The 26,900-nt window shown below is 36.4% G+C and overlaps 1 protein-coding gene across 1 annotated transcript in view; it reads right to left on the minus strand.

Moving 5' to 3' along the window:
• LOC110462311 (glycine N-acyltransferase-like) overlaps nt 1-16,465 on the minus strand; it is a 29,041-nt gene extending 12,576 nt beyond the window's left edge. The window contains exons 1-2 of the mRNA XM_021516232.1: nt 16,233-16,465; nt 2,725-2,838 (exon numbers count right to left, since the gene is read on the minus strand). Coding sequence (XP_021371907.1) covers nt 2,725-2,838; nt 16,233-16,313 — 195 coding nt within the window. The 5' untranslated portion in view covers nt 16,314-16,465. The remainder of the gene's footprint in view (nt 1-2,724; nt 2,839-16,232) is intronic.
• Between the last annotated feature and the right edge of the window lie 10,435 nt (nt 16,466-26,900).

Consider the following 26,900-nt stretch of genomic DNA (forward strand, 5'->3'; position numbering starts at 1 on the left):
CATATACATGTTACCTAGGTAGTCCGGACAGAAACAGTAGGACATGAACCTATACATGTTACTTAGGTAGTCTGGACAGAAACAGACAGACATTGACCTATACTAGGTAGTCTGGAGAGAAACAGCAGGACATGGACCTATACATGTTAGCTAGGTAGTCTGGACAGAAACAGACGGACATGGACAAATACATGTTACCTAGGTAGCCTGGACAGAAACAGCAGAACATTGACCTATACATGTTACCTAGGTAGTCTGGACAGAAACAGACGGACATGGACAAATACATGTTACCTAGGTAGCCTGGACAGAAACAGTAGGACATGAACCTATACATGTTACTTAGGTAGTCTGGACAGAAACAGACAGACATGGACCTATACTAGGTAGTCTGGAGAGAAACAGCAGGACATGGACCTATACATGTTACCTAGGTAGTTTGGACAGAAACAGCAGGGCATTGACCTATACATGTTACCTATGTAGTCTGGACAGAAACAGGCAGCCATGGACCTATCCTAGGTAGTCTGGAGAGAAACAGCAGGACATGTACCTATACATGTAATTACCTAGGTCGTCTGGACAGAAACAGACGTACATGGACCTATACATGCTACCTAGGTAGTCTGGAGAGAAACAGCAGGACATGGACCTATACATGTCACCTAAGTAGTCTGGACAGAAACAAACGGACATGGACCTATACATGTAGTTACCTAGGTAGTCTGGACAGAAACAGCAGGGCATGGACCTATACATGTTACCTAGATAGTCTGGACAGAAACAGCAGCACATGGACCTATACATGTGACCTAGGTAGTCTGGACAGGAACAGACGTACATGGACCTATACATGTTACATAGGAAGTCTGGACAGAAACAGACGGACATGGATCTATACATGTTACCTGGGTAGTCTGGACAGAAACAGCAGGACATGGACATATTCATGTTACCTATGTAGCCTGGACAGAAACAGACGGACATGGACCTATAAATGTAATTACCCAGGTAGTCTGGACAGTAACAGCAGGACATGGACCTATACATGTTACCTAGGTAGTCTGGACAGAAACAGCAGGACATGGACCTATACATGTTAGCTAGGTAGTCTGGACAGAAACAGACGGACATGGATCTATACATGTTACCTGGGTAGTCTGGACAGAAACAGCAGGACATGGACATATACATGTTACCTAGGTAGTATGGACAGAAACAGCAGGACATGGACCTATACGTGTGAGCTAGGTAGTCTGGACAGAAACAGACGGACATGGTCCTATACATGTAATTACCTAGGTAGTCTGTACAGAAACAGCAGGACATGTACCTATACATGTAATTACCTAGGTAGTCTGTACAGAAACAGACGGACATGGACCTATACATGTTACATAGGTAGTCTGGACAGAAACAGCAGGACATGGACATATACATGTTACCTAGGTAGTCTTGACAGAAACAGACGGACATGGACCTATACATGTAATAACCTAGGTAGTCTGGACAGGAACAGCAGGACATGTACCTATACATGTAATTACCTAGGTAGTCTGGACAGAAACAGCAGGACATGGACCTATACATGTTACCTAGGTAGTCTAGACAGAAACAGACAACGATAATATACTATAATCTGAACATACTTAGATCATTTACCAATAAACCTTGAAGAAGAACCCCTCTAATCCGGACAATAAATAACAGGTACAACATGTACCAACAATTTTATGCTGAGTGTATAGATATGGACGGGGTATTCCCTGCTCGGATCAGACCAGCGTTAGCTGTTGTTGGTCTTTATCTCGGAGTCTGGAAGGGAAGTTCATGAATATAAATATGTTTTCAATTCTACAAATTATCATATCAATATTTAAGTAAAAAGTCATTATACGGCCATCATTGGTTCGGTTAGCGATACTATTTTCTTTTTGATGATACTAATACAAAGGTTTTTACAATCGATCGAGGGGTACTTCTAAATGGTACTGACCAACCTTAACAATTTGAAGATAAAGTACTTACAAGGAACTGTTAAGACACAAGAATAAGGTGACCTTAAGGTGACAGACCAAACGAGAGGTATTATATTATTCCGTTACTGTTCTTGTCGTAAGTAAACACGACTTTTCTTTTTTCCGCAAGATTAATCATCTTTCATGAGTGCAAAGTCCGAGTTAATCATAATTAATCGAGGGGAACATTCAATCGAGTTTCCCTATGACAAAGACATAAGTATTTGTATTATACCGACATAAAACCATAACACGACAGTAAAGAGGGAAAGATGGCCAACATTGACACGTCACTGTTGTCGTTTGCTTCAGTGACACTCGGAACTCACAACTCTTGCCAATTTCTTCGAGAGCACTCGGAACTTCTCGGCCGATACGGTCATCTACGTTGGAAGGAACTGGAATCGGGGCGAGGTGTTCCGAATGCTTCGAGAGAGGCCTTGAAAAAGGGAAATCCCAGGGAAACGCCAGCGCATGAGGGCGATATCGATACGATGTTTTATTCCTCTATCATGTGATCAATATTATCCAATCAGATACGCTGTTATAAAGATAAGAAATGATAATACGTTATAACTGATGTTTCTGGATTATAAATAGTCCGTATTGTTTTGGTTCGTATTAACGAAGTATCGTAGTATACTAGTAGGAAAACTGTATAAGGATACGGATGTCGGGATATTATAATATACAAAATAAAATTCACCTTTTTTTCCGATGTCGGCCGGAGAAGTATACATGACCATTTCGGCCAATCATCGACAAGCAGCTCGATCCCAGGTAGGTAGCCACTTAATAGGTTCCGGATCACATAATAAACCTGTAACAAAAAATATCCGTAATTAATATTTATACATAAACTACATGCTTGTTTGCGTTTGAGACGGGCGAGAGGGTACCCATCTATCTACTGATCACGCCCGAGGGTCCTTAAGGTAAAGAGTACCATACCATCAGTTAAACACCTAAAAGGAGTCTTTCTTCTGCCTTAGAGTAAATTCCCCTGTCAAGTTTTTCTCATAGACCTACGGCCCCTTAATTGGACACTCAATTGATGCAGTACAAAGATAATGTCTGGAGGACGTTATTGGTGAAGTATAGACTTTGCAATTCAAAGATTTTTAGTTCGATCCCTATAGTTTTTCAGTTTTCTTTTATACTTCTATTAAAATGTATCCCAATATGTAACTTTTAAGAAATTCTTCATTTAAAAAGGACTTAAACAAATATTTAATAGCAATGACAATGTTACCTCTGAATATAACATAACTGGTATTTTTTAATTGGTTGAATAGAATTTTTTTTCGATACGAGCTATACATGGAAACGTTAAAGATGTATAACGACTTACTGATATATATCGAGAAGCTGCAGCATAGCACTGAATGCCTTAGGTTTAGATTTAGATTTAGAGCTGCCTTTGCTTGGCAGTTCAGATCTTTCGGTGGACCTTAACTCTTACGCTTTTAGACATGTGTATCACTTCATCAAATCCGGCAAAAGATTTTGAACGGTGCTTTTTTTTTAAAGTTGTGTATTTGTACCTGTGTGAATATTAATATATATATATCTACTTCATGTGTATGCCTATTATCATTGTTGAGATGTAATTGTAAATGTATGACGGGAGAAGGCTATGATAAGTTGTAATAACTTGTGCCCAATCCCTTGTTCAATTTTATTGGCAATAATTATGTTTAAAGTAAACTGAATACCGATATCTGCCATAAAGTCACCAAAGTATACATGCTGTAGGTATAACATTTACATGGTATCAGAAAAATTACACGTTATCAGAAAAAAGATTATCTCAAAGTAAAATCTGTCATCATGCAATTGTTCCGACAATCAGACATTTTGAGCCAAAGCCAACAAATGCTTACGTCTTTCAGAAAGGTTCGCCAATAAGACGAGCTGCCAAAACTTCGTTAACGGTACCTGGGTAGCACTTCACCGTCCCACGGTAGACCACTGGTGCCAAAATGACATACTGTATAGTACTCATACCGAGAATACGGTGTCAATATAAATGTTTAACGGTAAAATAAGACTATCAATGGTGACATTGTTGGAAGTTTTAAAGGCTTTTTTAAAATACTTATAATTGTAATGCCTTAAAGATCGCTGTCCCGATACCAAAAAAATGTATCTATGCATTGGGTTTTTACAATCATATCGTAACGTATTACACAAAACTACATGTGTACAGATGTTCATGCGTACAGAAATACATGTGTACAGATAAACATGTGTACAGATATACATGTGTACATATACACATGCGTACAGATATACATGTGTACAGATATACATGTGTACAGATATACATGTGTACATATATACATGCGTACAGATATACATGTGTACAGATATACATGTGTACAGATATACATGTGTACAGAAATACATGTGTACATATATACATGTGTACAGATATAGAAATACATGTGTACAGAAATACATGTGTACATATATACATGTGTACAGATATACATGTGTACATATATACATGTGTACAGATATACATGTGTACAGATATACATGTGTACATATATAAATGTATACAGATATACATGTGTACAGAAATACATGTGTACAGATATATATGTGTACAGATATACATGTGTACATATATACATGTGTACATAAATACATGTGTACATATATACATGTGTACAGATATACATGTGTACAGATATAAATGCGTACATATATACATGGGTACATATATACATGTGTACAGATATACATGTGTACATATATACATGTGTACAGTTATACATGTGTACATATATACATGTGTACAGATATACATGTGTACAGATATACATGTGTACAGATATACATGTGTACATATATACATGTGTACAGATATACATATGTACAGATAAACATGTGTACATATATACATGTGTACATATATACATGTGTACAGAAATACATGTGTACAGATATACATGTGTACAGATATACATGTGTACATACAAATGTATATACATATGTATATATACATGTGTACAGATATACATGTGTACATATATACATGCGTACAGATATATATGTGTACAGATATACATGTGTACATATATACATGTGTACAGATATACATATGTATATATACATGTGTACATATAGAAAAAATAAAATTAACGACCGACTTTTTATTTTTTCTATATTTACTTCCTTCACATGGACATTTAATCACTTTTTATCATACATGTGTACAGATATACATGTGTGCATATATACATGCGTACAGATATACATTTTTACAGATATACATGTGTACATATATAAATGTGTACAGATATACATATGTATATATACATGTGTACAGATATACATGTGTACATATATACATGTGTACATATATACATGTGTACAGATATACATGTGTACAGATATACATGGGTACATATATACATGCGTACAGATATACATGTGTACAGAAATACATGTGTACAGATATACATGTGTACATATATACATGTGTACAGATATACATGTGTACATATATACATATTTATATATACATGTGTACAGATGTACATGTGTACATATATACATGCGTACAGATATACATGTGTACAGATGTACATGTGTACATATATCCATGCGTACAGATATCCATGTGTACAGATATACATGTGTACTTATATACATGTGTCCAGAAATACATGTGTATAGATATACATGTGTACATATATACATGTGTACAGATATGCATGTGTACAGATATACATGTGTACAGATATAGATGTGTACATATATACATGTGTACATATATACATGTATATCTGTACGCATGTATATCTGTACACATGTATATCTGTAGACATGTATTTCTGTACACATGTATATCTGTACAGAAATACATGTGTACAGATATACATGTGTACAGATATACATGCGTACAAATATACATGTGTACAGATATACATGTGTACAGAAATACATGTATATCTGTACACATGTATATGTACACATGTATATCTGTACAGAAATACATGTGTACAGATATACATGTGTACAGATATACATGTATACAGAAATACAGAAAAAATACCGATATACATGCGTACTGAAATAAGGAAAATAAACAGAAATACACGAGTACAAAAATACAGAAAAATACAGAAATACAGGTGTACAGATATACATGTATTTTCCACCTGTTTGCTATCAGTATTGTTAGTTTCAATTCATAGTATACCTTAGTTCGGAGTTAGAGAGACAGAGATTGGACTCATTTGTGGCTTTGTGATAATTGTTGGTAAAGATGTCTTAAAATTAATGAATTGTGGCGCAACATGTTTTTGTCAGTAAACTGATACTTTTTGAATAATGTGAGAAATGTGCAAAACATTTTAATATGAGAAATGTGCAAAACCTTTTTCAAATTATAAAATACTAAAAACTAAAAACTAATTAGGAATTGCCAACACAGAAAATTACACTGGGAATACATCGTTAAATTTTGCAGAAAGGATATAGTAATCGAACAACTCGACGTAAATACAACCCACTGTCCTTTGTAAGATCTAAAGACGTGCGACACCTGGCAGCACACACATACGTAATTGAAATATGATAGATCTTTAACGTGGTTCAATATCGATTGTCCAGTTATAAATCTATTAACAGCTGGTATAATACAAGAGTGACAAAACGTCAATACCTGTGCGGGTGGGAATTTTTTATTACGTCATAGTGTGAATAAGAATACTGGCAGCCGTACATTCCTTGAAATTATGAAAGAAAAAACGTGGTACGGTAGGAAATTCAATCAATGATTAACTTGACTGTGGCGCAATAATTCGGCCATAGCGATAGAAACTCGACTTCCGGTAGTTAGATTAGTAATGGACACACTTCCGGTAGTTAGATTAAGTAATGGACACACTTCCGGTAGTTAGATTAAGTAATGGACACACTTCCGGTAGTTAGATTAAGTAATGGACACACACTATAAACCGTTTTATTTGGATTGTTTTGGCAGTAGATTAGTAATGGACACACTTCCGGTAGTTAGATTAAGTAATGGACACACTTCCGGTAGTTAGATTAAGTAATGGACACACTTCCGGTAGTTAGATTAAGTAATGGACACACACTATAAACCGTTTTATTTGGATTGTTTTGGCAGTAGATTAGTAATGGACACACTTCCGGTAGTTAGATTAAGTAATGGACACACTTCCGGTAGTTAGATTAAGTAATGGACACACTTCCGGTAGTTAGATTAAGTAATGGACACACACTATAAACCGTTTTATTTGGATTGTTTTGGCAGTAGATTAGTAATGGACACACTTCCGGTAGTTAGATTAAGTAATGGACACACTTCCGGTAGTTAGATTAAGTAATGGACACACTTCCGGTAGTTAGATTAAGTAATGGACACACACTATAAACCGTTTTATTTGGATTGTTTTGGCAGTCCAATGACTTTTGTTACAAAATTGTAGCTGGACGGGAACTTCCTAGATAGAATTCTATGGTAAAAGATGACAAGGTATACTACATGTAGTTCCCATATTGTATCTGATTTATACTTTGTGTTTTTTAAAGGGACATACCGCTAAAACCGATTTTCAGTTATTGAATGTATACGTCACCGTGCTGTCGCTTTAATCATCATTCATAACGAATTCGTCAAAAAGGCAGATTTGTCAGTAAACATGAATTTCATCTAAATCGTTAAAAAAAGCATGATTTTAACATGAATAATTTCAGTCAGGATTCAAGATTTAATGAAATTTTAGGCCATGGGCCCATCAGAACATAATACATATACATACAATATACAATTCACTACGAATGATTCTCTCAACTGAGACGGGTACGTACTTCTAACCTCATCGAGAACCACGCGCGACGTGCCACATATCCTATTTGATTTTTCCTTTTTCAACTCCGTTTAGTATGCTAGTAAAGGAATGCTTGTTATTCAACTTTCAATATATCTGTTCCATCAAATTAAATTTCAAACGAAACAATTTGTTGACAGACTCGTTTCCATCTCGCAAGAGACCTACATTAGCGACATCAGTATGGACTGTTAGGTGACTCCTCAACGAAAACAGACTGAACAAAAGTTGATGAAAAACACAGATAGGGACATATTTTCTATAAAACATCACCAGTGCATGCATCATTACACACAGTGTGTGAGAAATGACGCATGCGCTGACGGTGCTTGTGTTAAAAAAATAATAACAACTCGCTCCTGTACGGCAAGAATCATGGTGGTTCCATTGTTTATTTTTAATTTCAAACCATGATATTTGGTTTAAACATATGTTTTTCTTATTCTGAAATGCCCCCAAGTAAGCTTGGAAATCCCCAGGTAAGACGGTCAATGACTATACAAGGGAGTCGTTATATTCCAATCATCTCCTTTGCCAGCTAAATAGGAGATAGAAAGAAGCAGGCGATGACGAAGTAGAGAAAAACGAAGTACAACGAGCGATCTTATCTTACTTATATTGGTTACCGCAGCTTATTTTATATAAAAAAACACCATTCTGTCCAAAAAACACCAGCCAGACAGTGGGACAATCTATTCCTAAAAAATAACCATCTTAAATAAAACTTTGGTTTTACTTGATAATAGCACACAATTGTTTGTTTTATTTAAAGCTTAAATTTGATCAAGACAGCGGTGTCTTGGTCCGTTTGGTTCGTTTTGAAAGCACAGAGACCATTAAGCTATGGAAGGACCGTTTATAATAACTAGCATTTCATAACTCGCCTGTCACATTTTCTATGACCTGACCTTGTATCTGTACAATATTCAACACCTTATCAGTAACGTATGCTATACATTGTGGTAGGGTACTGTGCAAATGAAATGTATTCATATGTTTTTACCCCTTAGCCCATGCAATATTATTTGAATAAACAGTCTGACATTTTTTTGTTAAGTTGTAAAACACTTTGAGAAAAATTTCCTTTTTTACTGTATAATACATTTCAAAACATCCCCATCAACTCGAAGTCATAAAGATCCACACAAGATAATGGACAACCATCGGTAAATGGACTTAAGGAACTGGAACCAATACTTTGTTTTCTTCGATGTTTCATTCAGCGCAATATTAATGCCAACATAACGACTTCGTTAACATCATCATCATCCTCGATACTCTGGCTGTTACGCTCTCGTACATTTGTGCAGGGAATATAAGTGAGAGTTATCTCTGGAATTTGCGAAAATGCTATTACAATGCCAACATTCCGTCCCGATTCCGTGTCTCCCAGGTGAGTTTTAACTCGGTGTAAATGAGCTTTAAACCAGATTTGTTTAGCGCTTACCTTACGTGGAGTTCGCATTCAGCTTCTGTCCATTCTAATTTCAAAAGGGTACTATTTCATAGGGTAGTAGTTTAGAGTGGTTTTATATAAACAACTTTAAACAATGTATCGGGGACCCTGTAACAACAACGTAACGGGGACCCTGTAACAACAAGGTACCGGGGAACATGTAACGACAATATAACGGGGACCCTGTAACGACAATGTAACGGGGAGCCTGTAACAACAATATAACGGGGACCCTGTAACAACAATGTAACGGGGAACCTGTAACAACAATGTAACGGGGACCCTGTAACGACAATATAACGGGGACCCTGTAACGACAATGTAACAGGGACCCTGTAACAACAATGTAACGGGGAACCTGTAACAACAATGTAACGGGGACCCTGTAACAACAAGGTAACGGGGACCCTGTAACGACAATGTAACGGGGACCCTGTAACAACAATATAACGGGGACCCTGTAACGACAATGTAACAGGGACCCTGTAACAACAATGTAACCGGGAACCTGTAACAACAATGTAACGGGGACCCTGTAACAACAAGGTACCGGGGAACATGTAACGACAATGTAACGGGGACCCTGTACCAAAAATATAACGGGGACCCTGTGACAACAATGTAACGGGGACCCTGTAACAATAATGTAACGGTGACCCTGTAACAACCATATAACGGGGACCCTGTGACAACAATGTAACGGGGACCCTGTCACAACAATGTAACGGGGACCCTGTTACAACAATGTAACGGGGACTCTGTAACAGCAATGTAACGGGGACCCTGTAACGACAATGTAACCGGGACCCTGTAACGACAATGTAACCGGGACCCTGTAACGGGGACCCTGTAACAACAATGTAATGGGGACCCTGTAACAGCAAGGTACCGGGGAACCTGTAACGACAATGTAACGGGGACCCTGTAACGACAATGTAACCGGGACCCTGTAACAACAATGTAACGGGGACCCTGTAACAACAAGGTACCGGGGAACCTGTAACAACAATATAACGGGGACCCTGTAACAACAATGTAACGGGGAACCTGTAACGACAAGGTAACGAGGACCCTGTAACGACAAGGTAACGGGGACCCTGTAATAACAATGTAACGGGGGACATGTAACGACAAGGTAACGAGGACCCTGTAACAACAAGGTAACGGGGACCCTGTCACGACAAGGTAACGGGGACCCTGTACCAACAAGGTAACGGGATCCCTGTAACAACAATATAACGGGGACCCTGTAACAACAATATAACGGGGACCCTATAACAACAATATAACGGGGACCCTGTAACAACAATGTAACGGGGAACCTGTAACGACAAGGTAACGAGGACCCTGTAACGACAAGGTAACGGGGACCCTGTAATAACAATGTAACGGGGGACATGTAACGACAAGGTAACGAGGACCCTGTAACAACAAGGTAACGGGGACCCTGTAACAACAATATAACGGGGACCCTGTAACAACAATATAACGGGGACCCTATAACAACAATATAACGGGGACCCTGTAACAACAATGTAACGGGGAACCTGTAACGACAAGGTAACGAGGACCCTGTAACGACAAGGTAACGGGGACCCTATAACAACAAGGTAACGGGGGACATGTAACGACAAGGTAACGAGGACCCTGTAACGACAAGGTAACGGGGGCGCTGTAATAACAATGTAACGGGGGACATGTAACGACAAGGTAACGAGGATCCTGTAACAACAATGTAACGGGGGACATGTAACGACAAGGTAACGAGGAACCTGTAACGACAAGGTAACGGGGGACCCTGTCACGACAAGGTAACGGGAACCCTGTAACAACAAGGTAACGGGGGACCCTGTAACGGGGAACCTGTAACGACAAGTACCGGGGACCCTGTAACAACAAGGTAACGGGGACCCTGTCACGACAAGGTAACGGGGACCCTGTAACAACAATGTAATGGGGACCCTGTAACAACAATGTAACGGGACCCTGTAACAACAATGTAACGGGGACCCTGTAACGACAATGTAACGGGGACCCTGTAACAACAGGTAACGGGGACCCTGTAACAACAGTGTAACGGGGACCCTGTAATAACAAGGTTACGGGGACCCTGTAACAACAATGTAACGGGGACCCTATAACAACAAGATAACGGGGACCCTGTAACAACAGTGTAACGGGGACCCTGTAACAACAAGATAACGGGGACCCTATAACAACAGTGTAACGGGGAACCTGTAACAACAGTGTAACGGGGACCCTGTAACAACAATATAACGGGGACCCTGTAACAACAATGTAACGGGGACCCTATTATAACAAGGTTACGGGGACCCTGTAACAACAATGTAACGGGGACCATGTAACGACAATGTAACAGGGATAACGGGGACCCTGGGACAAAAAGGTTACGGGGACCCTGTAACAAAAATGTAACGGGGACCCTGCAACAACAGGTAACGGGGAACCTGTAATAACAAGGTTACGGGGACCCTGTAACAGCAATATAACGGTGACCCTGTAACAACAGGTAACGGGGACCCTGTAACGACAATGTAACGGGGACCCTGTAACGACAAGGTACCGGGGAACATGTAACGACAATGTAACGGGGATAACGGGGACCCTGTGACAAAAAGGTTACGGGGACCCTGTAACAACAAGGTAACGGGGACCCTGTAACAACAAGGTAACGGGGACCCTGTAACAACAAGGTAACGGGGACCCTGTAACAACAAGGTAACGGGGACCCTATAACATAAAGGTTACGGGGACCCTGTAACAAGAAGGTTACGGGGACCCTGTAACAACAAGGTTACGGGGACTCTGTAACAAGAAGGTTACGGGGACCCTGTAACAACAAGGTAACGGGGACCCTGTAACAACAAGGTAACGGGGATAATGGGGACCCTTTGATAAAAAGGTAACGGGGACCTTTTAGTCGCAGATAATGCATTGGAAAGAATAAGTCTGACCAAAATCAATACAGAGAGGGAGATTTACAGGGTTGAACGTCCTTTTAGCAGCTTATGTCATTTAAGAAGTTAATGACCTTTCAAAACAAAATATATCATGACGTTATGCAAATCGTTTCAAATTGACAGATTAAAGCACACAAACGAAACTAAATGCTCGCTTTAAATATGACCTTAACTCGACCCGTAGAAATATCCTACTTTTTCATATCTTATACGTGTAACTTATATGTTTCATAAGTTATATTTGATATGATTCAAAGGAATTATTAGTGATTCAGCATTTAACCTATGCATTGTGATTATATGAAGTAAATCTGCTTCACGGGCAAATTTAATCCCTTACATGAAACTACACATCATATGAAGATGGCTAAAATGAACTGGATATAAACATTACTTGACCTAGAAAGGGGGATGGGGACAACGGGTCGTGAAATGTTTACTTGACCTAGAAATTTATCAATTCGCAAGTTTGTACACAGCTTTTCATTGAAAACGTATTTGATTAAACATGATTGAGAAACGAGATACTGCAACGTCTTTTATATTGTACGTCACTCACAAAACAAACACTTGCCAATTTGCCCGACAATAGACTGTTGCGTGCAACGGCCAGACTTTTGATTACAGTTTTCCAAAATACGCTGTACCATGTTACACAATCTCATCGCTTTAAACCAATTTACCAACATACAATCTTCTTATCACGCTTTTATAAGAGAGAGAAAAAATACCCAAGGAAAATGTATCCGTATAGTTGTTGAAAATGCAGTTTTCTGAAAAGAAAACAATCTAGCCATGCAAAAAACGGGTGTACACCAAACATGAAACTATTCCTAAAACAGTGTTGTTTTATCTTCACCGCTTCTATACCATACCAAACAAACACACACAAAAACAAGGATTCAAAAACGAAACAGGTAATTCAAAAACATTTAGATTAATGATTCGAAACACAAAAAAAGCTTGTGTTCCTGTGTTGGTCGCGTTAACCTGTGCACAGTCACACTCGCACGACAGTCCATGTCCTATAGCTATAGTCTGGCTTTTTCCCATCGTCAAATCAAGTGAAAATGTTTGACTAACTTAACAGGAGAAGTTACTCTAAACAAGAAAAAACACTCTTTTTATTACTTTCCCTGTACCACTGCCAAAAATGAAACTATGCATTCGAAAGTTTTTTGCAAGACTAAATTAAAGTATACCCTGTGGTACTTTCATACATAATGGAGATGAAGTATTATTTGGGGTCAGACTGCGATTCGAACCATTGACGGAAGTGCACAAGCCGAAAAGTTCAGGGAATGTTATTAATTAGTATATATACATGTAGGAAACACGGCAGTGCAGTGGGACAGGGATCATATTAGGTATGACGCCAGGTCTAAACATAGTATGTCGGAACCACACCCAGCTATTACCATTCACTGATCACTTTTCACGGATCGACGGTATTATTTAGCATGCGCCTAATGTTATATAATAACTATATATTTATAAGATTTAGACGTGAGGTAGAATTCTATAACAACTATATATCTATAAGATTTAGACGTGCGGTAGAATTCTCTAATAACTATATATCTATAAGATTAAGACGTGCGGTAGAATTCTATAAATTCGTCGTGTTTCCACTTCATAATAAAAAGTCAACAGTACAGCTGGTACTGTTCATTTCGCGAAATAAATATCGTGAAATGTCACTTCAACGAATACTATCATATATGTTTTCGTGAAAACGAAGCCTAATTTTGAGCATTGTACATGCTGACAAAGTTGAATAAAAAGTAGTCTTTTTATGTTAAGAATACAGTTATCTCTGTGTCCATTTTTTATCAAAAATCTGATGATACGGAAATGACCGACGGAAATCAGGCATTCACATTCGGGGCCCTTTTTAGGACGTTTTAATCAACTTCAGAATAAAAAAGCTAGGAAATACGGGAACCCGGAAGTTCGAAAGTTAGGACAGGAGATAAGGGTTGTGACGTCAACCAACGTTATAAACCACAGGACAAGTTTATCATATGTATAATTTAGTGGTTCGTAGGTGCAACTGTAAAAAAACAGGTGTCCAACTTTATCATATGTATAATTTAGTGGTTCGTAGGTGCAACTGTAAAAAAACAACAGGTGTCCAACTTTACTATGAAATTGACTGTCACATCCGCATGTTTTATTCGTGGAACGAAGACATTATGACATTATGAAACTGCAAGTTACACAACAGCTAAGCCGGATGATCACGGTTTTATACAACACGGATCTTGAGTCACGCAATAGTTAAATCTTCTTTCCACATGGGCTAGGTACACGGTACTTTTTCTGTGAGATTTTCTGTTGGCTGTATAATGCTTATATAGATACTATCATTTAACAAGCCCCTGTTGGTCATTTAGATAAATTACACACGTGTCAATAAATGCAGCATTACCATAAATTTACATTTTCGCTGCAAGTCAAGATACACAGGGTTTTGAACGCAACGGAATCAGTGGCATTTGCCGCTTGTCTTCCACTCATTCCACTCATGCTAAAACAAAAAGCAGTCGTATTACAACTCAGGTGACTGTTACGGTTTATGTATTTTCTTGTTAATTGTCTTTTCTGATCTGCCAACGGATTACTTCTGTAACTATAGTTTAATGTATAGTTTAAATCAAGAAAAGATCAACAAACTCCACGCGACAGATTTTTAGAAAGCTCGTTTTTGCATGACGGCAATCAAAGATCAAGTAACATTTTCTGTTTGTTCGGGGTTATTTTTTATTTTGTTCTCTCTCAAATTAAGAGCTTAACATATGGTCCTGAAATGCTCGCCATTTCATTAATCAGATGCGTCGTCGATTCAACTGAACCCAGATGTAATAAAAGTAATCTCGGTAAGGACACACTTGTTTTTGTTCCTTAATTAATGGTTAATTACTGGTTCTTTAATCTAACATCCGATTTATTAAAAAGCTTCTTAGCGAACACGATGTGTCTTAGATTCTGTTGAAAAATAAGGGACATATGTCATAGTTAATTATATAGGATTTTCCAAAGAGTGACGTGTAAATAGCAACAACCCCCATTAAGTATATTTCATGAACTATAACAGTGTACTTTGTAACAATTAGTTGATGAAGGATTTAAATATCTCGTAATAAAAATAAGTGGGGTCACTCCAACACAATTAGGTATGATAATGTGTAATGTAACGATCTTCTTCAAGTACTTGTATAATAGTTCAATTTGGTTTCACTTTTTAAGTTTTTAAAGACACGTTATCATAGTAACGACTTGAACCTTACAACCAGCTTGATGCTACTTTCAAACGAAAATTCTTTTATATTTATTTAAATCTCTGATCATCGGTGCACTACAAGTGAACTGAACGTAGAACTCATTACAATAATCGTATGTATGCATGTGTCCTCTGATAAAATGAGGTGTTGAGTCACTGAGCAGGTAGATTACACGTTACACTGATATGCACTCGTGTTTAAAAATATCACGACTGTATCTTTTCGTTGCGATAATAAAGAAATTCAAGTTGACCAATATACACGCCAAGAGTCTTGTTAGCCAGAAGGAAAACAACGTAAAGTTTACATAGCTAATTATTTTCTTGACTTCATGAATCATCATTTAAAACTGCAACTTATACAAAAAGTTACTATTACTTAAAAATATGAAACATGACACCATTCGTGAAATCTATCAATTTTTATTAAAAATGGTTATTTTTAAGTTTGAAATTTTCTACTGTAGACCTAACAAAGCTTTATAAACACACGAATTTCTCTGCTTTTGTGGTAAAATAGGATTTGTTTCCCAACATTTATAGTATATTTCACAGAATCCGTGACTGAAATAAAAGTATACACACATATATATATATATATAATTATCTGTATCTATAAATTACCTTAGCTGTTCCGGGTAGACCTCGCTTTAGTTCAATCTGCAGTTCTGCGATTTCATCGGAATTTAATACCTTGTAAATCATCCTCGGTAGTGGGGGTTCAGTGGTGATCAATTTACCACGACATTATAAGTGGTATCGATGGATTAAAGAGTTACCGGCCATCTTTACTGGAGAACATCCCCACAACACGCTGTCACCGACTGGCTATGGGTAGTCAGTACAGGTATATAAGAAACCAGGTGAAACGACTTATTTTTAGCTGTACATTTAAATATGGCAGCCCAGGCAGGTCGTACTACACGAAGCATATCGACTTTAACACTCAAGCGTAGATGAAGTCTGTGTATGGCGTGTATTGGTGTATAAACTGATAATGTAAGGCAGCCATGCTACACATGCATATGATGTATGCATCAAATATGGCATTAGAGGGTGTATATGCTTTATATTCTAAGCAAGATGTGTTATGTTGTACATACTGAATACTTTAAATATTCTGTGTATATAATGGTGTGTATGCATTGTATGTGTAAATGTATATACGGTATGTATATTGAAAAAGATGTATATAATGTATATTGTGTGGCTATTGTCACTGGTGTGTATATTGTCACTGGTGTGTATATTGTATATGGTGTGTGTACTGTATATGGTGTGTATATTGTATGTTGTATGTATATTGTATATGGTGTGTGTACTGTATATGGTGTGTATATTGATGACGTATAATATGGTGTGTATAATGTATATGGTGGTTATAATATTTATGGTGTGTATACTGTATATGATGTGTATACTGTATATTGTGTGTATATTGTATATTGTGCGTATGCTGTATATGGTGTGTATCTTGTATATGGTGTGTATAATGTATAGTGTGTGTATATTGAATATGGTGTGTATATTGTATATGCTGTGTATATTGTATATTGTGTGTTTAATGTCTATGGTGTGTATATTGTATATTGTGTGTATGCTGTATATGGTGTGTATATTGTCTATGGTCTGTATACTGTTAATGGTGTGTATATTGTATATGGTGTGTAGATTGTATATGGTGTGTATATTATATATGGTGTGTATACTGTTAATGGTGTGTATATTGTATATGCTGTGTATATTGTATATTGTGTGTTTAATGTATATGGTGTGTATATTGTTGTGTGTATATTGTATATTGTGTGTATATTGTATATTGTGCGTATGCTGTATATGGTGTGTATATTGATGACGTATATAATGGTATGTATATTGTATATGGTATGTATATTGTATATGGCGTGTATATTGTATATCGTGTGTATATTGTATATGGTATGTATATTGTATATACATTATACACACCATATACATTATACACACCATATACAATATACATACAACATACAATATACACACCATATACATTAAACACACAATATACAATATACACAGCATATACAATATACACACCATTAACAGTATACATTCCATATACAATATACACACCAGTACATACAGCATACACACCATATACAATATACACACCTGTGACAATAGACACACAATATACATTATATACATCTTTTTCAATATTCATACCGTATATACATTTACACATACAATGCATACACCCCATTATATACACAGAATATTTAAAGTATTCTGTGTATATAATGGTGTGTATGGATTGTATGTGTAAATGTATATAAGGTATGTATATTGAAAAAGATGTATATAATGTATATTGTGTGTCTATTGTCACTGGTTTGTATATTGTATATGGTGTGTATATTGTATATGGTGTGTATACTGTATATGGTGTGTATAATGTATATGGTATGTATATTGTATATGGTATGTATACTGTATATGGTGTGTATAATGTATATGGTGTGTATATTGTATATGGTGTGTATACTGTATATGGTGTGTATATTGTATATGGTGTGTATATTGTGTATTGTGTGTATATTGTATATGGTATGTATATTGTATATGGTGTGTATATTGTGTATTGTGTGTATATTGTATATGGTGTGTATATTGTATATTGTGTGTATATTGTATATGGTGTGTATATTGTATGTTGTATGTATATTGTATATGGTGTGTATATTGTGTATTGTGTGTATATTGTATATGGTGTGTATATTGTATATGGTGTGTATATTGTATGTTGTATGTATATTGTATAGGGTGTGTATATTGTGTATTGTGTGTATATTGTATATGGTGTGTATATTGTGTGTATATTGTATGTTGTATGTATATTGTATAGGGTGTGTATATTGTGTATTGTGTGTATATTGTATATGGTGTGTATATTGTGTATTGTGTGTATATTGTATATGGTGTGTATATTGTGTGTATATTGTATGTTGTATGTATATTGTATAGGGTGTGTATATTGTGTATTGTGTGTATATTGTATATGGTGTGTATATTGTGTATTGTGTGTATATTGTATATGGTGTGTATATTGTACATGTATATGATGTGTGTATTGTATGGTGTGTATATTGTATATTGTGTGTATATTGTATATGGTGTGTATAATGTATATTGTGTGTATATTGTATATGGTGTGTATATTGTACATGTATATGATGTGTGTATTGTATATGGTGTGAATACTGTCTATGGTGGGTATATTGTATATCGTGTGTATATTGTATATGATATGTATATTGTATATGGTGTGTATACTGTTAATGGTGTGTATCATTTTTATGGTGTGTATACTGTATATGGTGTGTATACTGTTAATGGTGTGTATCATGTTTATGGTGTGTATACTGTATATGGTGTGTGTACTGTATATGGTTGGTATACTGTATATGGTTGGTATACTGTATATGGTTGGTATACTGTATATGGTGTGTATAATGTATATGGTGGTTATAATATTTATGGTGTGTATACTGTATATGATGTGTATACTGTATATTGTGTGTATATTGTATATGGTGTGTGTGGTGTATGGTGGATATTCTGTATGTGTTGTGTGTACTGTATATTGTGTGTGTATTGTATATGGAGTGTATACTGTATTTGGTGTGCGTACTGTATATTGTGTGTGTAATGTATATGGTGTGTATATTGTATATGGTGTGTATATTGTATATGATGTGTATATTATATATGATGTATATACTGTATATGGTGTGTATATTGTATATGATGTATATACTGTATATGATGTGTATATTGTATATGATGTATATACTGTATATGGAGTGAATACTGTATATGGTGTGTATATTGATGACGTATATAATGTATATGGTGTGTATACTGTATATGGTGTTTATATTGTATATACGTTATGTATATTGTATATGGTGTGTATGCTGTATGTGTTGTGTATATTGAATATGGTGTGTATAATGTAAATGGTGTGTATAATATATATGGTGTGTATACTCTATAAGGTGTGTATAATGTATATGAATATAGGGAGCAATCAATATTGTTGGATGTGTATACACTTTGTATACATGCCATAGAATATGTGATGAGTTTAATATTGCTGGATACATTGTCATGTGTATGTTATGAAAAGAAATACTGAATACAAATTTAATCGAATAAACTTAACTATTAAAAGAGTTTTTAGGTTTATACTATACTATAAATAATATGATATTCATAGTGTTTTACAGAGTTCCATTTCCTTACACCGAAAGTTATTCAATTATTGACGTCATATTTTAAATGTTCAAAGAACTGTGTACATTAAAAATCAATTGAAAGCTTGTCTATGGGAGAGAACTCTCGATCTGGACGTGATTACAGTGGATTAGCTCAGTAACAACGACACATGTACGTGATATCAGAGATCTGTGGATCTGCTTTTTTTTATACAGAGAATCATGTATTTTTACCATTTCGAGGGAAAGACTTTAAATCATGCAATATTTTTCGGTCAGTTTATTTTCTCCGTCATAATTTCAATCTTAATCGGAGAATTTCGAGAGGTGTCTGTGTTTCTTATATGATTTTACTTCGGGCACGCGCAATTTGCAACTTTCCGAGCAATGGTTTGAATGACAAAATACATGTACCAAATACCAACTTATTAAAAATGCTGTGGTGTAAACTTGATAGATTCGGTAGGTAATACGAATTAAGTGCTGATCTCTAGCGAGTAAGGCATACTTTTAGATCTTAGAACAACTACGTATACGCATGCTAAGGTTTTCTTTTCAGAAATGAATTATCAAAGCGCTAATCATTCCGGAAAACAGCTTTTTGTGAATTGTTACGGTTTTTTGAGAGTGGAACGGGGATCTTTCATGTAAAGGGTATTAACACGTTAAACTATATAATAACTATTGTCATTGCTGTGAAATAATTAAGTCCTTTTTTAAAAGAATTATTTTTGAAAAAATCGCATGTCGCAATGCCTTTTACTGAATTATAGTTGTTAATTTGAATGTTTAAAAACAGAAATAAAAAAGAAAACAGAATCTTTGCAGGGGTTGAACTCAGGACTATTAAATTGCAGGGCCTCGGCTTTACCAATCTTGCAATCCAGAAATTATAGAAGCACAGTATTTAAATCAGTTTATAGATAAGTAAGAGAAAAAGTAAACGTGGCTTTCGTATCAGGATAATCTTATGTTGTAATTCAAACAAAATGGCTGCTATAAAACTTAAAACGACTTTTAAAATAACCAAAAGGCCTAGGGTGATGGTTTTCGGCTAGTAACATGGTTGGTGGAAGTCTATTATATTTGTTCAAATGAATGACCTTCTCTCATATTCAAGGTCACAGGAGCTAAATATGTTGAAATATTCAAACAACTTCCCCTGAAAAAACAGAAGATAAAGGGTGATGATATTTGGTCTAAGTTTGTTCAAATGAAAGACCTTTACCAAAGTCACTGAGGCGAACATGTTAAAACGTGTGTGAAATGTATTTTATCTCAAAAATATGTTGAAAAACATTTAAACATCTTAGTCTGAAATGTGGCTAGTTGCATGCTCAGATAAGAGCTATAAGCGTTTTTTAGAAATTTAAATAACTTCTTCTGAATAACCAAATGCTGGTGATATTTAGCCAGTAGCATGCTCAAATGAAGAGCGATCAAGTTTGTTTATGTGAATTACCTTGACCTAATTTTAAGGTCATATGGTCAACTGTGAATACACCTTTAAATGACCTTATCTCAATGAACAATACGGCAAGTTGCATGCTGGGCTGAAGGGCTATACAGTTTGTTCAATTGAATGACCTTGTAAGACTTTCAAAGTTACATGGGTCAAATGTGTATAAATGTTTTAACAGGTTCTTTTGAATGACTTTGAGTCGTAGATACTGATATCCGGCCTGTAGCTTTAGTTAAGTCCACGTTAAAGGTAACAGTGCGAGATCGATTCCAGGTGACCATTATACCTCTTGTTTATTATTTACCACACTATTTGCGAATAAGAAGTTTTTAGTTTTGACGAAATACAGGAAAGTCCGAGTAGTTTTTCAATTACGAGGCGGACTGTTAACATTTAGCGGTACGTCACGACCTGGCCCAAACGAGTTCCCGTACAAGAGTCAGTCGTCTGCCGATCACGTGCTGACGCGGTCTATATCAGTCCAGAGCACCGTGACGACTCACCGACTTACCGTATCACTCGGTATGTGTACATGTGCAGGCGAGCGTCCGGCAGTCCGGTCAAGGCCCGCGTGTGTGTACGTGCATAATGTATATCGTTATTAGCTGGCCACTTATTACAGATAAGCCCATAAACTAGAAGTGGGTCGTAACGCAACCGCTGGTGACCTAACGAAGAATTCGTCAACATATCTGTATATACTATGTCTGTAGTGTAAGTCGAAACACTAACTGTTGTAATTTGTATTTACCTATTAACCTACGTAAGATCCGGGATCTCAAGTTCAAGTGTTTTATTACCTGGAGTCGTCCGACACATCAAGGTCTTAGATCCGAATAACTAGTCTCACTTTTCCGCAACAGTGACTGCAGCTAGGAGGGAAATAGTCACTGATAGTAGAATCCCGAACTTCAAAGATGTAGTTTCAAAGATCAATCCGAAATGACTGTAATTATGACCTATATATATACGCAATGCGATTGCGCAATCCGGATTTCAATGACAAATAACATTCAATTCTAGCTATTTCGTATGGTTATGGTACTGAAGCCTATAGTTAAACGATGACTGGTATTAACTCATTCACCCCTGAAGTTTTATAATGAACTATTCCAACATTTGAATTTGACTGGTTCAAATGTTTCTTCAGGGTTGAATGCCTAATTGATTTTCCGATTAAATTCGGGCAATGACATATTAAAATATTTATTGATTTTCTATCGATGTTTATTAATCTCAGTAAGTAAATGTTTATTTTGATTTCAGTCATTCTTGGTGTGTTACATTTAATAAGGTTATAAACACTTTCCAATTTTGTATTGGCTTTCCCTTTCTGCCGATAATGTACCAGCTTTTCTTCCGGAGTAAATCTATAACATAACGTTCAAACCCCCCAGTTTATTTCATTTCACTATAAAATCACGTACGGCCTTTGCTAATTTCGTGGTTATTCTAAATTGCCGATTTAATGATGAGTGAATTATTTAATGAAGTTTGATTACATCTAAACTGCTCTCTGTTCAAGATGGATAATTAATTCAGGACGGAAGACACTGAAGAATGTAACGGATCTATTCAATTAGGAAAATGCAAACTTTATATATTATTATTCCCCCATTTAAATAACGTATTGAAAAATAACGTTACACTTATGAAAAATGTACCGGATTGGTCGAGAGACGTTTGTAGTACTGGTATATTTCTTGTATAAATATCACAAGACCATAGGGTTTAGTTCGTCATATTTATTTCATTCAATTTAAACTCTGTAACAAATAATAAAACAAACATAAATACACTGTCAAGCTAACCATACATTCACAACTCGCATACACAAAGGGAAATAACTCTTACAAGGACAATGTAATCGGAACAATACGTTACGCTATTACAATAAAAAAAAATATACTTCTACGAAGATCTACAATAACAGTTATAAGTAAAAGATACATTTATCATTACATTTCAAATATATTCAATTCTACAACAATTCAGATGTAGGTTAGTCATACCTGAGTGAGTGTGCACGTGGCTCAAAGTCCGGTTACGGAGGGCACCCGTGACAGGTATAGGTACAGTTCGTTATGATACTAAAAACAAAAAAACAAAACAAATCCCTTTTATACTTTCTCGCAATTACACACATAAAACCACGACTTATTCACAAGAATATATTTCATAAGTATATAGTTTATGAAATAAATTAATCAAATAACAATTATAATAAATTAAAAAGAGAAACGTCATAAATTGGTCAGGTCCGTCCAGTCACAAGAAATGTCTGACACTGACTTATACAAAGAATATCCCGCCAAATCGCCCAATAGAAACAACCAATGAAATAACAGAAACTACATGACGTAACACCACAAAGACTGACCACTCGGACACTACAATTACATAGTACGATACAAACGAAACGAACGCGCACAAAAACATATAATACGGACGATACTTTAACAGACGACGCAAGTTACGGACGCGTTACGTGACGCCGGGCTCGTGACCGAATGGTTGCGTGTTCGAGTCTGACGGCACGGCACTGTGTTGTATCTTTGAGCAAGTTTCTTTACTCCGCTTGTTCTAGTCTACTCAGCTGCAAATGAGTACGTGGTTGGACAGTGCTAGAATTGTTAGCGCCGAAATGGCAGCTCCGGCTGTATGCTCCCCAGGGAGTTGAAAAAGATATTGGCTGGTTGCAAAGGCGTAAAACCACGGATAATAATTTGTGAACCACATTGAGACGACCTACGAATAGGTTGTGATAAGGCGGTATATAAGAACCTCGAATTATTATTATTATTACGATCGGGAAAATATCATAAACCATACAATACTACAAATTTTTAATAAAACTACACTAAATAATGTCCCTGCTACACGTTGAGCTTCGGTGTGTTTAAATCCACGATTAGAGGCTTTCCATAGGAAGGGAGGTAACTCTTTGTAAATTCTCAAGAAAAATAAGGATTTCATTATCATAATTTTGTTCTTGAGAATAAACAAAGAGTTATGAAATTCCCAATAATACTCTACTATTCCCGTAACTATCAAACGTTTATCATTTAACACACTTCGCGGATACTTTTTTCGATGCAAATAAAATGTTTAAATAAAAATGCATATATACATGTACCTTCATTCTTAGCTATTTGGTTGATCAAAAACTGTGCTTCATATTTTTTGTGTTCTGTTTACTGAAATTAATAACATATACAAAAATTATATTTCTATATTACACAGACAGGGGAAATGTTACATGATCCTTTCCTCACTGATATTTCATAGTAAACGCGGGAATCTGTTTCATGATAATTGTCTCCCCTATATTAAATAACTACCTTCCTTCGAGTAGACTGGCGTGAAAGAATAGACTTATCATTTACATTTTAACACGAGAAAAAAAGGACATCCGGAAAAGCTAGCGAATAAATATTTTCTTTCAGAATTTAATCAATAGAAGGACTTATCTACACATATACAGTGATTACTACACCCGACAAGTAACCGCTTCGGAGTCCTAGATAAATAAGTCGGCAATCACAGACCATGCCACACAGAAAAACCATGCGATTGATTTGGATAACTCTAAAGTTTTGGACATAGAGAGTAATCTGTTCAAGCGGCAGATAAAGGAAGCCATCTGGATACACCTGTGTGGGCCAGTTCTAAATCGAGATGAGGGGGCTCATAGACTCTCGCACATCTATGACCAAGTATTAAACAAAGCGTAGCTGAATCGAGTCATTTCGGTACATATTTAGCAACTATTATACATTCGCTTACAGCGTAGCCGAATCGACATCGATTTTGTGGACAACTCGTACACATTTTACACCTTTGTGTGCAAATCCTTCACTGGCTATTTGTCTGATGAAGGTGACCGTGTACATGCCGTACTAGTCATCGAAACGTTATATAGAAACTTTTATTGGTTGTGTAAAAGGAACTTTTCATAATTCGTACTAACCAACCATCAGAAAATGTTTAGAAAAAGCACGTACATAACAGCCGAATCGGTCATAAAGAAGCGTATTTAGATTACAACAGACATTTTAAAAAGTCGAAATTATAATAAATAGGAGCATTTGACATTAAATGACCAGGTCCAGATTGAAATTACGCTCTTATAACGATGAAGCAACATATGACTTCTATTATGGCCAGACACGGTACTAAAAGATGTTCTACAACCGCTCAGTGTACCTAAGAGTTTATTCCCTTTACGGAAGAAGAAGATGACAAACAACTATATGTTGCTAATCACGTGACTTTCATTATTATTTACAATGAACATAACGTCATAGTCTCATTATCGCACGCATTTCGGTATAGCGCAACCTTCGTGTTTACCAAATTGTTCGGAAGAAGTTTTAATATAGAGAATAATCATGGGCTGTACTGAATCGAGGAATTTACTCTCGGCAGTAAGTCGTAAAAGCGGGAAGAGTCTTAATTGGAGATGGAGAAAATGGAGAATTAGAAAAGTGGAGGACAAACCAGATTTAAGAACAGCTTCTCGCATCCAGAATGTATCAGGGATACTGAGCAAGTCCCCTGTAGTTGCAAATCCACACAGTCCAAGGCCAAAGTCTAAACTAGAAGCTGCCATGGCGGAGATTTTAGAACAAAACAGGTCTGAAGAAATATCACTAACAAAAGCTGTGATTGTTGAGGGTATCCCCGAAGATGACGACGAAACTAATTTGCAGATAATGGAGGAGAAAATAAAAATGTGGAAGATCGAATCTTGCCTGAGGGTCAATAACTCTAGACCAAAGGCCGCCAAAGGCCCAAGGAAACCCGTCAGCGACAACCCCAGTGTTGATATCACAGCAGATGTCAGAAAATTGCAGCAGGACATGCAAGCTGTGATTGACGGAGTAGATCAGGTGAAATCTTTATCATTAATTACGAATGACAAGAGGATCCTAGTGAAAGCAGGCCAAGACTTTTGTATCAGCCAAATTTCAAATGAAAAGAGGGTTCGTCCTGGCGGAGCACGCGGGTTTCGAACTCCTTGCACCATTGTGTCAGCCGAGGAATACGTATTGCCAGGCGCCATTCTTGATTTGTCGGACATTGCAGCAAGGCCACACGTTGGGAATGGATCAACCACCAAACAGGATCAGTGCCTTCAGGCTTGGATGGAGAGCCAGACATCCAAGGACACACATAAAGGAAGCCAATGAGGATACTAATGTGAATAAAGTGTAGATCAATTGCTGACCGGATTCGAACACAAATCCGTCACTCTGTACAGCTTCAACACGCACTCTGTTCCGTGATCAAGGCTCTTCGTGCTTTTTTCATCATGCTTTTTACATAATTAAATGTTATACCCTCGAATAAAATCATATATATACATTACAGGATTTTTCTTTTTCTTGTTTCATAGAGAAGTCTAACATACAATGTATCTGTTTAATCCTGAAAACTGTGAAATGGGGAAGAGAAAAAATGCTATGCACATCACCATCCCATCAATTATAAGTATATCAAAAAAAGTTATACAAGATATTTCAGAGGTTACTAAGAATGAAACTTTTTCGAAAGGAACTTTTTGTAGAAGAA

The sequence above is a fragment of the Mizuhopecten yessoensis genome, unplaced genomic scaffold, assembly GCF_002113885.1.
Source record: "Mizuhopecten yessoensis strain PY_sf001 unplaced genomic scaffold, ASM211388v2 scaffold10771, whole genome shotgun sequence".
Taxonomy (NCBI): domain Eukaryota; kingdom Metazoa; phylum Mollusca; class Bivalvia; order Pectinida; family Pectinidae; genus Mizuhopecten; species Mizuhopecten yessoensis.